Below are 18,773 nucleotides of genomic sequence, written 5' to 3' on the forward strand. Positions count from 1 at the left end.
ATGTTTGAAGACGGAGAGAACGAATGATAATTAATTTGGGTTATTTTACACTCGTCGAAATAGCCGGCCGTAACGTCTAAATACGTGTCATCCATATTTATTTTTAACCTTGCAACGTACGGAGAAAATTTAAATTATTTTTAGTGAGCTTGATCTCGTTTTTTTTCGGTTTAGATGTTGATTTCTTAACGGCATACGGTAAACTGGTAGGTTTTTTGATTGTACCGGTTTTTATATTAAACTTGAGCGCCATATCCGTGCGTGATTTGTAGACGGACTGTTATTGGTTCGCCGCGAAGATTAATTAGACAATCGTTTTGATTTTTTAGTGTGATACTCATCCTGGTTACTGATCTCGTGTTAAGAGCATAAAAAACTGGATGTCTAGGTACTTCAACGATTTTATACCCTGCAGGTACAGATGGATAAAAATCGTGTATAGTCTGGCTCGGCTCTCCGTCACAGAATGAACCGGTGACCAAGTTACAATCCACTTTTATACTGTTTATTTTCATAATATTAACTATATTTTCCGATTCGTAACTAGATCCAGTGGTGTACACATTATTTTTAAACCCTATTAATGTAGCTATACTATTTGCAACTGATAAGTTTGGTCAATTCCACCCTCGTCCGGTTAAATTAACATCAGGGGAATTCATTAAGTGCATCTTGACATCCAAACACTCGCACTTTCGACTGAACCAGCAGTATCTCTTCTTATTACTCAATGACGCGAATATTAGACAGTTAAACACTGGCATATATTATAAATTAAATACTACTAATCAAAAAGAAAAGCTTACAGCACAGCGTTACCTGGACAAAATAAGTAACGATGAATTAGAAGGAGACCTACAAGCTGTGTTTATTCGACTGCGAAATACAGAACAATTCTGAAAAAAACCTCGTAGTGATGTAGTGCGCATGACCAAACATTATGGTCCGGCTACGTGGTTTCTTACTATCAGTCCATCCGAGTGGACGTGGAATGACTTAGGGAATTATATAAAATCCATCAATGGTGCAGACATGGCTAATAAATCAAACAGCGAATTGGTTGCACTCGACCCTGTCGCAGCATCCCGCTTTATGGAAAACCAATTCAAGGCCATGATGGAGTTCATTACTTCACCGGATGCTCCCTTAGATATAATTGAACACTATTTCTGGCGACGTGAGTACCAATCTCGTGGATTGCAACATTTTCACATTATGCTCTGGGTTAAGGATGCGCCGGTTCTAGAAGAGTCAACTGCAGTCGACGTGGCTCAGTTCATTGCAAAATACGTCACCTGTGCTATTCCAGACAAGACTAATTTTCCTACACTGTTTGAGCGTGTAACTAACTACCAAACACACCGGCATAATAGCTACTGCCTCAGAAAGAAAAAAACACTACGAGAGTTTGTGTCGGTTTGTAGATTTGATTTTCCTCGTCCGGTGACCGAGACACTTGATACCCGTAGTGTACCAGAATCGAACCCGCAGAAATCTTTCGTCCAATAACCGACTATATGATATTGTCAGAACCAAAGAGTCGGTGTTTATTAATGACTATAATCCTGCAATACTCTTAGCGTGGAACGTCAATATGGACATTCAGTATGTAGTTGAAAAAACAGCAGTCCTAAACTATTATATAATTAAATACACCACAAAAGGTGAAAAAAGTTATACTGAGAACACATTTGACAACATGCACTCGACAAAATCTCTCGCTAGTCGACTCTTCAATGTGGGCCTACGGGCCCTGAATAACAGAGAGTGTGGTACACTTGAAGTGAGTGACACCCTCCTATACATTCAGTTGCATGGCACAGATCCGGAGACAACTATACGCTGGCTCGATGTGAATATCCATCGAAATCGTCGTATCAAGCCTAAAAAATATATACATAATCTTGATACAGAAGCCACTGATCTTTACTTTGAGTCATGGGTAGACACATATTATCCTCAACGGCCTAGCGATTTGGAGGGAACTCATTTATATGATTTTGTTAGATGGTATGACATTGTATCGTCCTGTCCTAAGTCCCCACTTGTTCATTATTATGAAATATCATCGAAAAAATACCTTAAAAAACGACAACGTCTTTACCTTATCAATCACTACATGTATGACATCGACAAGTTTCCTGAAAAGTATTACTTTTCCATCCTCCTTATGTTCTATCCATGGCGGGAATATGTTGAGTTGAAAGCAGGGAAAAATACGTACACAGAGGCATTTAATGACCTCAAACATACTATACAAGATGGCATTGACTATGGCAATCTTCAAATAGATATGTGCGAAATATTGAAAAAGCGTTCGAACTGGTGGAAGCAAAAATAACAGAAATTGAGCAAAACAATAGGACTAATAAAAACGAATCGGTCAATGACGAAATAGACAATCCCCTAGAATTTGAGCCCGTTGAAGCTAGAAACGCTATGGCCTATGGATGACTTTCGCCAGGCTAAAGACATAATTAATCCTTCAGAACTCAGATTTATTATTAGACAACTCAATTCAGATCACTTAAGAGTTTTCCAAAATGTCACAAAAAAAAACTCTGGCATAATGCGACATTTTGTAAGTGGTACTGGAGGCACAGGTAAAAGTTTTCTTATAAATACCATTAAACATTGGGTCACAATAACCTTGAACAAATTAGTAGATATTGGGACTTCCACTGGAATTGCCGCATTTAATGTTAACGGGCTCACTATTCATCGTCTTTTACAATTGCCTGTAGAGCATAACAAGACATTGTCTTATAAACCGTTGTCTAACCAGGTTCTTCAAGTATTGCGCGCCGACTTAGCTGATGTAGTTCTCCTCATCATTGATGAAGTATCCATGATATCCAACGTAACACTCCTTTTCATCCAACTCCGTCTCACAGAAATATTCGACACTGGTGATCAAGAATATGGTTGGTTTGGAAGGATTCATAGTCTAGTGTTTGGAGATTTACTTCAGCTACCTCCTGTGAGACAAAATCCAGCATATGAAAATTTACAGCCAGATGAAATTCGTAAACTTGTCGGTTCTCTCAGTGTTCCAAACTTATGGAATCTTTTATTCACCTATAATGAGTTAACGTTGAACATGCGACAGAAAAATTATGCTACATTCGTCGATATGCTACATCGTATGCAATTGGGTGTCGTGACAAAACAAGATCAAGATCTCCTATCCACACGTCTTATCCCATTTTCGTCCAATTCTAATGTAAGCCGATTAGAAGAAATCACAAAATACATTTCTTCTCTACTCGATAGTACAGTATGCTTACTCCCCACTAAACACATGTGTGAACAACTCAATACAGGAATGCTAAAAACAATTCCCCAGTCCGAGCTCAATATTCTTGCTAAGGACGAGATCGACTGTCCTCGATATCTACAAAAACGAGCATCAGAATCTTTATCATAATATGATGACGACTCATCCATGACTGCTGGTTTGGACCGGAAGCTTGTTGTTAAGCTCGGAGCTCGTGTGATGTTGAGGAGAAACATTGATGTCAGCTTACGCCTGGTCGACGAATCTATTGGTACTATTGAGCAAGTCATATGGGACATTGACGACCGGTCCGTTATACATAAACTTAGGATAAAGTTCTCGCGTGGCTTAATGTATGACTTAAAACGAAATCCGACCAAGTTTGAAGTCATCAGCCGAGCTTATGTGCACCGACATTAATTTCCAATTCGTTTAGCTTATGCTATTACCATCCATAAGAGTCAGGGATTAAGTTTACCAAATGCTTTGTTAGATGTTGGTAACTCAACTTTCTCGTGTGGTCAAGCGTACGTGGCCCTCTCCAAGGTGACGAGCCTCCAGAGAGTTCACTTAATTAATTTTGATCCCGTCAGTTGAAAGCCAAGAATTGTGCCATTGTTGAATATAACCGTCTAAGAACTTTGTATAGGCCAGACTTAACAGACATTCTATATAAAAAGTCTCGACGACGAAAAATAAAAGACCGTACTTGGTCATATTTGCCTGTTATTGACAACGCTCAAGAGTCCAATTTCTCAGCTCCTCAACAGAAATCCATACGGTCTTACAAGAGAAAATCTACGACGTACAAAAAAGTAAAAATAAAAAAATAAAAAAAATAAATAATAACAACGCGTCGTTCACGACGCTGAAGCCCGCAAAAATAAATGATATCCCCAACAAAAACATAACAGTGAAAAAAATCCAAGTTCCAACCTCCCTCCCAAAAAAGTTGGCTTATCAAAGTAGTGAAATCTACATTGCGGCCAAGTCTGCTATTTTTTAATTCATAACCTCAATGCACTACTACATTAAAGAGCAACACTTCTCTTTTATTTGTATTGTTTAACACTTGGTCAGTTTCTGAATGAGGAATAAAACATCATTATCGAATGTGCTCACTTATGACTTACGAGGGTGATGGGGAGAAGAAGATTCAGAAAAAAGTAAAAGGTTTAGATTTCTTCTCAAAAAAGACAGCGAATCATAGTAAGTAGTGGTATCTACATTGCGGCTAAGTCTAGTTTATTCCTCATTCAGAAACTGACCAAGTGTTAAACAATACAAATAAAAGAGAAATGTTGCTCTTTAATGTAGTAGTGCATTGAAGTTATGAATTAAAAAACAGCAGACTTGGCCACAATGTAAGATTTCACTACTTTGATAGGCTGACTTTTTTGGGAGAGAGTTTGGAACTTGGCCTTTTTTCACTGTTATGTTTTTGTTGGGGATAAAAATATCATGAATTAATAAAACCATTTTTATTATAAATTTACGTGTTAACATTTTTATATTTCGTTGATTGGTTTGCGAGTTACAGCTCCTCAAAGGATTGGTGTTTAAAGGAGGACAGCTGGTGTTATAGTCTGTAAAATATGCAGCATGTTTATATCATTTCTTCATTGGTGAAGTCCAGGAGCTATAACTGATAAATTCGATACCGTACCTACGAACTAATAGGTAACAATATTGATAACTTTTGTACTGTGTACCTGATTAGTTAAAAGTCTTATTGTATTACACCTATAATATGTTAATTTTACCATAAAAGCTAAGTTTTAAAGACCTTGGCTGTCGTATTGGATCCCATCCATTGTCTTCATTACATGACAATATTATATCATTACAACGCATATACGCATATTATACCTATTGCTATGTACTGACGTCCCGCTGAGACATCTAAACACGCATATACACATAGATATGTATAAGTGACCCTGGGGCGTATGAATTCGCCAACCAATTCTATTGTGTAGGACCTCAATAGTTATATCGAAGGCCAAACTTCTAGCCTTTCCAAAATATTACTATAGTAATTAGATATACGAAATATTAAATATGAAATCGTAGTCTTGACAGGCGTATCTAGAGATATGATTAATGTCGTCGGGTTATGGAGATTACATATCGCGAATAACCAGGATGTGGACCGACCGGTCGCATGGGCGTGGGAAGCTGCGATATTAAAATAATACACGCGTACGCTTTTGCACGACTCGGTCATGGACACATACGTATCTTATCGATAGGAGAGGAAATGCAGAGAGTAGGACTATATAGGAGAGCCCCGATTAGACCCAATTCAGACGTGAGCCACCAGAGTCAGAACAAGCACCTTCACGCCAGACACCAGTCCAATTTAATTATTCGGACTTAGAATATTTTACAACCAAATCATTCTGTGCAGTAAAAGTGTTTTATTTACATAGTAATCAAATAAATATCTAATAAATTAATCACAAATTAAGTTGTTATACTTATTACACCCAATCCATCTACCTCAACACCAGTCGTTTGTCCTCCTGTATGCTGGGACGCTACACTATTTATTATTACCATACAATAATAATAATATTATCAATATTTGGCTATACCTTTATCATTATTTATGTGGTGATACGGTGCTATCACCCACGGATAATAGACATATCTATCATATATCTATATCTATATCTATTATCCGTGGCTATCACCAGCATAGCGCACCCGTCGCGCGTTGACCGCGGTCACGGTTCTACCGTACTTTTGTAGTATTATTATATCATGTTGTTGTTATTGTTTGTACTTTATTGTGTATTTATTATTAATTTATATTGTATTCGTTATGTTTTAAGTTTTATGTAATTTCTTTGCCTTACGTCGTATTCACGCGTCAGGTTGTCACCCGTGAATTATTTGGTATACTCCGCGCCCCACCTCTCGCGTGCGCTCCTACGGCCGTTAACAACGCTCTGTAGATGAATTCTGTAAGTCGATAAGTTAGCTGGTCCGTCTCGCGACAATTGCTCTCGAAGTCTCAACACATTCTTTTTTCTTACGTACCCGACCGCAGATCGACGTCATGGGTCCACGGTTCCAAAATTTCATGGTGGGTATACTTATATAAACATTTGGTGAAAATGTCATGTATCAATGGTCATTTGTTTTAAAGTTACATCAAAAATCAAAATCTATTTTGTCGAAAACTGATTGTACGTAAAATTTCCTGTTTCTCCCTTAATTTTTAGTTTGTTTATCTCGATTATTTAGAACAATATTAAGAATTTTTTACTTTTGACCCCCAATGTACCAACTAGTTTCACTTTCTGATCAAATAAGGTACTGAAGTCAAAAATCGAAAAACTTTTACTGCCCCAAAACGTGATGACAGACACAAAAAAAAATATTCATGGTATTAACGAATTTATGTAAATATTTGAACTTCAAATGCTAATAAAAAAAAAACTGTGCCTATGTATTCTTATAATTTTTTAATCACTATAAGAATAAATTATGAGAAATTTTGTATTAAATTTTCAATTATTTTGAAAGGGCCAAAAATATTTTATCGACAATTCAAAAAAAAATTTTCAGAAAAATTTTAAATTTCAGTTGTCTATAAATATCTCAAAAAAAGTCAAAATATTTTGAAAATTACATCATGTAAAGAAAATGCCAATCTAAATAACTGGTAAAATTTTCAAGTAGTATGTATGACATAATTTTTGAATAATAATAAATATTTAAAATCGTTTGAGGTTAAATCGTTATCGTTACGCTATTTCGTAAAAATTTTAAATTCAAAAGCATCACTTAAAATTTTTCCTATAATGATGCTTCGAGTTTTCTCTAAAGCTACTTGAAGGAAAACTTATGGAAAACTTAGTGTTGTATTTTTAATCCTTAGTTATTAACACAAAAAAATTTATGATTTTTCAACTTCAAAATTACTTGCAAATTTTCGCGTTTTCGACAGATTTCGTAAAAATTTGAACTATAAACGCTTATAAAAAAAAATTGTGACTTACGATTTTTAATTTTTTTTAGCTACAATAAGAACAACTCACAAGGAACCTTGTATTAAATTTTCAAGTTTTTTTGGTCGTCCAACATTTTTTTACCGACACTTAAATTTTGAAAATTAAACTGTCTATAGATAACACTAACATAATCATTTGATGAAAATGTCAAGTATTTACAGTGATTAGTTTTTGAATTACAACCATATAAAAAGTTCGATTTGGTCGAAAACTGGTTTTGCGTAAAAATTCCTGTTTTTCTGTCATTTTTTTTTTTTGTTTTTCTCGATTTTTTTGAAAACTGTTGGAAAATGTTTACTTTTGACCTCTATAACGCAGCAAGGATATTCACTTTTCCATCGGAAACCACCCCCAAAGGTTGAAATTGAAGCATTATTTCGACTAGTTATGCTGTACACAGACACAAAAACACACGTCATTGTAAAATCAATACATTCATCACCCCGATCAGAATCTATAAATAATAAATAATCAAAGAATTTGATGCAGTTGGATCTTCACAAATTTTTTCTTTCAAATCCATATTTACTATTGGTCTTGGACTCTCGGGATTCCGATTTAATTGTTAATCAAATAATATCACTACATTAATTTGATATTAGATTTTGTACAGTAAAAAAAAAGTTATTAGATTTTCAAATCGTGAAACTGTATACGGTTATAGATGGGTAATTAATTAATTTAATTCTTAAATTGTGCTGTAAAATTATACCTATTATTCTATTCCATTTTCTACTATTATCATACAACATTCATATCATTCACAACATCACAGAACAATATTATTTAAGATAATTGATAGGACTATCTTAAATAGGGACGCATTATTATCAATTAGATGAAATTAATGTTCTGTTCCTAATTAATATAATATGTATTTATTATTTACTTTCTGCATGATACTATAATCATATTACCAGTCACGGACTTTCAAGGTAAACCTTGGTCTTAAGTGGTAATCTGATATAATTATGTGGTGACACCATTTTAATTTTTAAATAGTAATCTGTGAAATTGTGATTAAAATAAATATGTCACAATATATTTCCAGTTTATCATTTATTATTCTTGGGTAATTCTGTATGTCCAATTAGTCGGTTTTCAATAATTGTGAAGACCAGGAGCTAGTCATAATTTTGATATCGTTGAATCCAAGGTAACAACATAAATAAAAATTAATTAAAGATTGCCATTGTACTTTGAACCCTAATCATTTATATTTTGATAAGTTAATAAATGATTAGGGTATAAAGTACAATGGCAATCTTTAATTAATTGTTATTTATGTTGTTACCTTGGATTCAACGATATCAAATTTATGAATAGCTCCTGGTCTTCACAATTATTGAAAACATTTTGAAAACCACCAATACTTTGAGAAGATGTATATCGCAAACCAATCAACGAAAAATAAAAATGTTAACGCGTAAATTCGTAATAAAATTGGGGTTATTAATACCATTTGAAAATCAAAAGTTGATTGTGATTTCACCAATAAATAAAAGGGCAAAAAAATTCAAATATTATACGATTTTAGAAAAACATAAACATAGAAGTTTAAAAAAAATTAAATGTAAAAAATTAAAACTTTTCGAGATATGTAGTGTACCCACTTAAAAGAATCAACCTGTATTAATATGCATCTTAAATACAGGGTGATTGATTTATCATAAAACACTCATTATTTAAAAAAGTATTGACTTTTTCCAAAATATTATTTTACATGGTTTCAAGTTGTTAAAAAACCAACGTTTTTATCAAAAAAAAATTTTTTTTAATATTTTTTATCCTTATAAGTTTTTTACTTTTTTGAACAACAACATAGAGTTTTAATTTTATATTCCAAAGCAGAATATTTTTCAAAGTATTTTAATTCATAAAAATCGAATTTATGACGAGTAGTGTATGAGTAGTATTTAAAGTTTAGACAAGCGTAGTGGACAAACATTTTGCGGGGTAACCCCGTAACACACCACTCTGCCAATCTAAACTTTAAATACTTATAACTCATAAACTACTACTATTACTAACCCCAAATTCAATTTTTTCATTCAAAAAAGTAAAAAACTTAAAAAATGATAAGGATAAAAAATATTTAAGAATATTATTTTTTAACAAAAACGTTGGTTTTTTAACAAGTTTCAAGTTCAAAAAATATTTTGAAAAAATTAAATATTTTTTTGAAAAAATGAGTGTTGTTAGATAAATCAATCGCCCTGTATAATTAAAGTTTAATCTAATGTTTACTATATATTCAACATGATTGTAATAAGGAGTGTGATTTTTTTTTTAAATTTCTGTATCCAATTTTCTGAGTTCAAAAAAAATAAAAGTTGTTAGTTAAAATCTATTATAATTAAATATTATCCTTAAACTACGCGTTTGTAATGTTTAAATCTATGCATGGCCTGAAAGTAGAAATATAAGTATGATTTTGTTATAAATATGAACTCTATTTCAAATTAAGTTCAAATGATTTTTTTAACCTAATAATTATATATCAACATATCTATTTTACTGAAAATCTTGAAAATTCATTGCAAACATTTCAAGTAAATCACTTGATTTTCCACATTGATCATAAAATTTTATGAATATTTTATAATCATAAAATATATTATACACTTATTAATTATTATCGGGCATTCTCTGTCTATAATAGAGGAAAGTAAGTTGATTTAATATAAAATAATTATTTAATTTAATACGATTTATAATTTGCATTTTGAATATGTTAAAGTTTAATCATATGTTTATATTATATCAACATGATTTAATATATACATAAATAATTTGTGTGATTATTTTTTTTAAATAACTGCATTCAATATTCCGAGTTTCTAAAATAAAAAAAGCTGTTAGTTATAATCTATTATAATTAAATATTAACCTTAAATTACGAGTTTGTAATGTTTAATTCTATGCATGGCCGGATAGTAGATATATATGTGAGAATAGGTAATACTATGAACTCTTAGAATTTTTAGTCTAGAGATGGGATGCTAGGAAATTGCATTTTTTTATTCGGCTTTATTAATATTGGAAATATTAAAGATAATTTGTGTTAACGAAATTCATGTACTTGTATCTAAAATGTGCTAACCCGTGATAATATTATTTATAAATAAAAATTAGATGGGTGGATGACTGATAAATCACTATACAAATTAAGTTAAAATTATTTTTCGAAATATTCTACCGAAAAACATGGAAATTAATTGCAAGCATTTCAAATAAATCACTTTATATTCCACTATAATCATAACATTTGACGAATAATGTTATAATTATAGAATATTAATATAAACAAATAAAATATATTTTACACTTCTTTATTATTATCGGATATTTTATGTCTATTATAGAATTAAGTAAGTTAATATAATTTTAAATAAATATTTAATTTATACGATTTATATTAATATTCATCTTAAATCTATATTAAGTTTAATCTTATGTTTATATTATATCCAACATGATTGAAATAAGTAGTGTGATTTTTTTTTTTTAATGTCTGAATTCAATTTCCCGAGTTCCAAAAAAAAAAAATTTGTTAGTTAAAATCTATTATAATTAAATATTACCCTTAAACTACGCGTTTGTAATGTTTAATTCTATGCATGGCCTGAAAGTAGAAATATAAGTATGATTTTGTTATAAATATGAACTCTATTTCAAATTAAGTTCAAATGATTTTTCTACCCTAATTATTATTTTTCAAAATTTAAATTCTACTGATAATCTTGAAAATTCATTGCAAACATTTCAAATGAATCACTTGATTTTCCACATTAAACATAACGTTTTATGAATATTTTATTATTATAAAATATGTTATACACTTCAATTATCATCGGGTATTCTCTGTCTATAATAGATGAAAGTAAGTTGATTTAATTTAAAATAATTATTTAATTGAATACGATTTATAATTTGCATTTTAAATATGTTAAAGTTAATCATATGTTTATATTATATCCAACATGATTTAATATATACATAAATAAGTTGTGTGATTATTTTTTTTAAATAACTGCATTCAATATTCCGAGTTTCTAAAATAAAAAAAGCTGTTAGGTATAATCTATTATAATTAAATATTAACCTTAAAATACGTGTTTGTAATGTTTTATTAAATTCATGGCCCGAAAGTAGACATATATGTATGAATATGTTAGCTATGCAATCTATTTCAAATTAAATAAAAATTATTTTTCTTCTATACTTATTATATTTCGAAATTTACATTCTACCGAAAAACTTGAAATTCTATTGGTATAAGTGTAATGATACATGAAATACCTATAAAATGTAGGAGACCTCCTTATTATAGAGAGCACAATCATCGAAAAATAAGTAGGTGCAGGTTGTCATTAGCAAATTATTAAAGACGGACTCATTTTGAGTCGTTTTTCTGGCTCTCCCAATAAATATTCCTCGTAGATTATTAGAGATTTTAACTTAAAATATGATGCATGAACACATATCAGCATAAAACGGAATTTTTAGTAGTTAGAACTTTTAGTCTATAGGTGGGATGTTATAATTATAAATTATATTATACACTTATTTATTATTATCGTATATTCTCTGTCTATTATAGAATTAAGTAAGTTGATTTAATTTTACACGATTTATAAAATGTATCTTAAATATATTTAAAGTTTAATCTTTTGTTTATACATTATATCCAACATAAATGAAATAAGTAGTGTATTTTTTTTTTAAATGTCTGCATTCAATTATCAGAGTTCCAAAAAAAAAAAGTTGTTAGTTAAAATCTATTATAATTAAATATTACCCTTAAACTACGCGTTGTAATGTATAATAATATGCATGGCCTGAAAGTAAGCATATTAGTAAGAATATGTAATAACTATAAACTCTATATCAAATTAAGTTCAAATGATTTTTCTACCCTAATTATTATTTTTCAAAATTTAAGTTCTACTGATAATCTTGAAAATTCATTGCAAACATTTCAAATGAGTCACTTGATTTTCCACATTAATCATAACATTTTATGATTATAAAATATGTTAGGTAGGTATACACTTATTAATAATTATCATCGGGTATTCTCTGTCTATAATAGAGGAAAGTAAGTTGATTTAATTTAAAATAAATATCTAATTTAATACGATTTATAATTTGCATTTTAAATATGTTAAAGTTTAATCATATGTTTATATTATATCCAACATGATTTAATATATACATAAATAAGTTGTGTGATTATTTTTTTTAAATAACTGCATTCAATATTCCGAGTTCCTAATAAGAAAAGCTGTTAGTTATAATCTATTATAATTAAAAATTAACCATAAAATACACGTTCATAATGATTAATTCTATGCATGGCCTGAAAGTAGACGTATAAGTATGAATATGTTGTAACTAAGAAATCCATTTCAAATTAAGTACAAATGACTTTTCTACCCTAATTATTATGTTTCGAATTTAAATTCTACTGATAATCTTGAAAATTTATTGCAAAAATTTCAAATAAATCACTTGATTTTCCACTTTAGTCATAACATTTGATGAATATTTTATGATAATAAAATATATTATACACTTATTAATTATAACCGGATATTCGTTTTATATTATAGTACAAGGTAATTTAATTTAATTTAAAAATATAATATAATTTTAAACGATTTTTAAAATGCACCCAACCAAACCTCCAATCGACCAAACGGAAATGGTTGATCAGATCACTTCCCATTTTTCTTATAATATAGTCCGAGCTTTAAGAGGTCTCCGTATAACCACCACTAACGATCTTATACAACAGTTAACATATCTACAGTGTGCTCATGAGCTCTCAAACAATAATAATGCTCCCTCAAATAATAGTAACAACAATAATACCACTTCAAATTCTCGTCATCAAAATTCTTATAACAAACCTTCAGGACAAAACTCTCAGAATAGATACCCCTCCCGTCAAACAAAATAACTTTAATCGAGATACCTAAAATTCAAAATTCTATATCTTTTAAATTAATCGCAGATCATGACCACAACAATCTTATGAACTCCCTAAAAAATCTTAACATCAATAAAATCTTTTCCACAGTATATGATGATCCTTCAATTCAAACCTTTCATTCAATTCCATTCGACTTCGAAAAAACCATAGCCCTCCAGGATATCCCAAAAAATTTAATGACCTCCCTTCTTAACGATTACAAACCCATTCACAAGATAAACCTGGCCTCAACAATTTCTTTATCTATAAGTTTAATGTTAAACCTCACCAACCTTATAAAATAAAACCATACCCAGTTCCTATCTCCCGGCATCCTGCAGTTCAATAAGAAATTAATAAATGATTGAATGGGTGGTGATCGAACGGTGTAGCTCACCAGTCACCATACAATAATCCATTAGTAACTGAAGTGAAGTCTGACGGGTCTATTCGTTAGTGTTTTGAAGCCCGTAAACTAAACACCATAATACTTCCCACTCGCAATGCATCTCACCCTGTTGATGACATCCTCTAATCATAACATATATTATACACTTATTAATTATTATCGGAGATTCTTTGTATATTATAGTGCACGGTAAGTTGATTTAATTTTAAAATATTATATAATTTTAAACGATTTATAAAATGCACCATAAATATATTTAGAGTTTAATCTTATGTTTATATAATATTCAACACAATTTAGATTACAAGTGTGATTTTATGTTTTTAATTTCTGCATTCAGTTTTCGAGTTTCTAAAAAAAAAAAAAAAGATCTGTTAGTTATAATCTATTATAATTAAATATTAACCATAAACTAAGCGTTTGTAATGTTTAATTCTGTGCATGGCCACATAGTAGACATATAAGTATGAATATGTTAATACTATGAACTATATTTCTAATTAAGTTCAAATGATTTTTCTACCCAAATTATTATGATTTGAAATTTATATTCTACTGAAAATCTTGAAAATTCATTGCAAACATTTCAAAGAAATCACTTTATTTTCCACTAAAATCATAACATTTGATGAATAATGTTATAATTATAAAATATATTATACACTTATTTATCATTATCGGGTATTCTCTGTCTATTATAGAATTAGGTAATTTAATATAATTTTAAATAAATATTTAATTTATACGATTTATATTAATATTCATCTTAAATCTATATTAAGTTTAATCTTATGTTTATATTATATCCAACATGATTGAAATAAGTAGTGTGATTTTTTTTTTTTAATGTCTGAATTCAATTTCCCGAGTTCCAAAAAAAAAAAATTTGTTAGTTAAAATCTATTATAATTAAATATTACCCTTAAACTACGCGTTTGTAATGTTTAATTCTATGCATGGCCTGAAAGTAGAAATATAAGTATGATTTTGTTATAAATATGAACTCTATTTCAAATTAAGTTCAAATGATTTTTCTACCCTAATTATTATTTTTCAAAATTTAAATTCTACTGATAATCTTGAAAATTCATTGCAAACATTTCAAATGAATCACTTGATTTTCCACATTAAACATAACGTTTTATGAATATTTTATTATTATAAAATATGTTATACACTTCAATTATCATCGGGTATTCTCTGTCTATAATAGATGAAAGTAAGTTGATTTAATTTAAAATAATTATTTAATTGAATACGATTTATAATTTGCATTTTAAATATGTTAAAGTTAATCATATGTTTATATTATATCCAACATGATTTAATATATACATAAATAAGTTGTGTGATTATTTTTTTTAAATAACTGCATTCAATATTCCGAGTTTCTAAAATAAAAAAAGCTGTTAGGTATAATCTATTATAATTAAATATTAACCTTAAAATACGTGTTTGTAATGTTTTATTAAATTCATGGCCCGAAAGTAGACATATATGTATGAATATGTTAGCTATGCAATCTATTTCAAATTAAATAAAAATTATTTTTCTTCTATACTTATTATATTTCGAAATTTACATTCTACCGAAAAACTTGAAATTCTATTGGTATAAGTGTAATGATACATGAAATACCTATAAAATGTAGGAGACCTCCTTATTATAGAGAGCACAATCATCGAAAAATAAGTAGGTGCAGGTTGTCATTAGCAAATTATTAAAGACGGACTCATTTTGAGTCGTTTTTCTGGCTCTCCCAATAAATATTCCTCGTAGATTATTAGAGATTTTAACTTAAAATATGATGCATGAACACATATCAGCACAAAACGGAATTTTTAGTAGTTAGAACTTTTAGTCTATAGGTGGGATGCTAGGAAATTGCATTTTTTTATTCGGCTTTATTAATATTGGAATTATTAAAAAAAATTTGTGGTATCGAAAATCATGAGCTTGTAACTAAAATGTGCTATCCTGTGAAAATGTTTTTTAAAAATACAAATTAGATGGGCGGATGACTGATAAATCACTAAATAAATTAAGTTAGGTTTAAATTTTTTTCAAAATATTCTACCAAAACCATGAAAATAAATTGCGAACATTTCAAGTAAATCACTTTATTTTCCACTATAATCATAACATTAAATAATGAATAATGTTATAATTATAAATTATATTATACACTTATTTATTATTATCGTATATTCTCTGTCTATTATAGAATTAAGTAAGTTGATTTAATTTTACACGATTTATAAAATGTATCTTAAATATATTTAAAGTTTAATCTTTTGTTTATACATTATATCCAACATAAATGAAATAAGTAGTGTGTTTTTTTTTTTAAATGTCTTCATTCAATTATCAGAGTTCCAAAAAAAAAAAGTTGTTAGTTAAAATATATTATAATTAAATATTACCCTTAAACTACGCGTTGTAATGTATACTAATATGCATGGCCTGAAAGTAAGCATATTAGTAAGAATATGTAATAACTATAAACTCTATTTCAAATTAAGTTCAAATGATTTTTCTACCCTAATTATTATTTTTCAAAATTTAAGTTCTACTGATAATCTTAAAAATTCATTGCAAACATTTCAAATGAGTCACTTGATTTTCCACATTAATCATAACATTTTATGAATATTTTATGATTATAAAATATGTTAGGTATACACTTATTAATAAATATCATCGGGTATTCTCTGTCTATAATAGAGGAAAGTAAGTTGATTTAATTTAAAATAATTATTTAATTTAATACGATTTATAATTTGCATTTTAAATATGTTAAAGTTTAATCATATGTTTATATTATATCCAACATGATTTAATATATACATAAATAAGTTGTGTGATTATTTTTTTTAAATAACTGCATTCAATATTCCGAGTTCCTAATAAGAAAAGCTGTTAGTTATAATCTATTATAATTAAATATTAACCATATAATACACGTTCATAATGATTAATTCTATGCATGGCCTGAAAGTAGACGTATAAGAATGAATATGTTGTAACCAATAAATCCATTTCAAATAAGTTCAAATGACTTTTCTATCCTAATTATTATGTTTTGAATTTAAATGCTATTGATAATCTTGAAAATTCGTTGCAAAGATATCAAATAAATCACTTGATTTTCCACTTTAATCATAACATTTGATGAATATTTTATGGTAATAAAATATATTATACACTTATTAATTATAACCGGATATTCTTTTTATATTATAGTACACAGTAAGTTGATTTAATTTTAAAATATAATATAATTTTAAACGATTTTTAAAATGCACCTAACCTAACCTCTAATCGACCAAACGGAATTGGTTGATCAGATCACTTCCCATTTTTCTTATAATATAGACCTGGCTTTAAGAGGTCTCCGTATAACCACCACTAACGATCTTATACAACAGTTAGCATATCTACAGTGTGCTCATGCACCCTCAACCAATAATAATGCTCCCTCAAATAATAGTAACAACAATAATACCTCTTCAAATTCTCGTCATCAAAATTCTTATAACAACTCTTTAAATACTCGTCAGCAAAATTCTTATAACAACCCTTCTGGACAAAACTCTCAGAGTAGATACCCCTCCCGTCAACAAAACAACTATAATCGACCCCAATATAATAATGTTCAATCGTCACCATCTAACCACAATGTACCTCCTCCGGAAAACTAGTCCCGACCAGACCCGTGACGACGTGTACTGTGTCCACTTCAAATAGTCCTCTAATATCAATACTCTCTCACCCTTTAGATTTTTCTCAAGAAATTGTACCTCATTATTGACCTGTAATCTCTATCAAACTTTTTAATACTCCCTACAGTGCCCTTCTCGATTCAGGTGCCTCTGTCTCTGCCATCTCTGCATGAAAGCCTGTTCAAAACATTAAAAAATGACCCTTCAAAACATAAAATTCCCTCTTCCCTCTAACTGGTATTTTCCTAACAACCACCCTACATAAAAAATCCGTCAAAATTAATTCACAAATTTAATACAATAACAATACAATAATCCATCAATAACTGTAGTGAAGTCTGACGGGACTATTCGTTTGTGTTTAGACGCCCGTAAACTAAACACCATAATACTCCCCACTCGCAATGCATCACACCATGTTGATGACATCCTCTAATCATAACATATATTATACACTTCTTAATGATTATCGGATATTCTTTGTATATTATAGTACAAGGTAAGTTGATTTAATTTTAAAATATTATATAATTTTAAACGATTTATAAAATGCATCTTAAATATATTTAAAGTTTAATCTTATGTTTATATATTATATCCAACATAATTGAAATAAGTAGTGTGCTTTTTTTTTTTTTTTAATGTCTGCATTCAACTTTCCGAGTTCCAAAAAAAAAAGTTGTTACTTAAAATTTATTATAATTAAATATTACCCTTAAACTACGCGTTTGTAATGTTTAATTCTATGCATGGTCTGAAAGTAAGCATATAAGTAAGAATATGTAATGACAATAAACTCTATTTCAAATTAAGTTCAAATGATTTTTCTACCCTAATTATTATTTTTCAAAATTTAAATTCTACTGATAATCTTGAAAATTCATTGCAAGCATTTCAAATGAATCACTTAATTTTCCACATTAAACATAACGTTTTATGAATATTTTATTATTATAAAATATGTTATACACTTCAATTATCATCGGGTATTCTCTGTCTATAATAGATGAAAGTAAGTTGATTTAATTTAAAATAATTATTTAATTTAATACGATTTATAATTTGCATTTTAAATATGTTAAAGTTTAATTTAATGTTTATATTATATCCAACATGATTGAAATAAGTATTGTGATTTTTTTTTTTTAAATAACTGCTTTCAATTTTCTGAGTTCCTAAAAAATTAGCTGTTAGTTATAAACTATTATAATTAAATATTAACCTTAAAATACGCGTTTGTAATGTTTTATTAAATTCATGGCCCAAAAGTAGACATATATGTATGAATATGTTATAACTATGAACTCTATTTCAAGTTAAGTTCAAATGATTTTTCTACCCTAATTTTTATGTTTTGAATTTTTTA

At 29.0% G+C, this 18,773-nt stretch overlaps 1 protein-coding gene across 1 annotated transcript; it reads left to right on the top strand.

The window, feature by feature from the left end:
• Positions 1-2,446: 2,446 nt before the first annotated feature.
• Positions 2,447-3,427, top strand: LOC107171805 (uncharacterized). Its single transcript, XM_015522059.2, has one exon. The coding sequence runs from the start codon at positions 2,447-2,449 to the stop codon at positions 3,425-3,427; it is 981 nt and encodes a 326-aa protein (XP_015377545.2).
• The last annotated feature ends 15,346 nt before the right edge of the window (positions 3,428-18,773 follow it).

Source organism: Diuraphis noxia, unplaced genomic scaffold, assembly GCF_037042655.1.
Source record: "Diuraphis noxia isolate RWA-SAM2 unplaced genomic scaffold, SU_Dnox_SAM2 contig0003, whole genome shotgun sequence".
NCBI lineage: Eukaryota > Metazoa > Arthropoda > Insecta > Hemiptera > Aphididae > Diuraphis > Diuraphis noxia.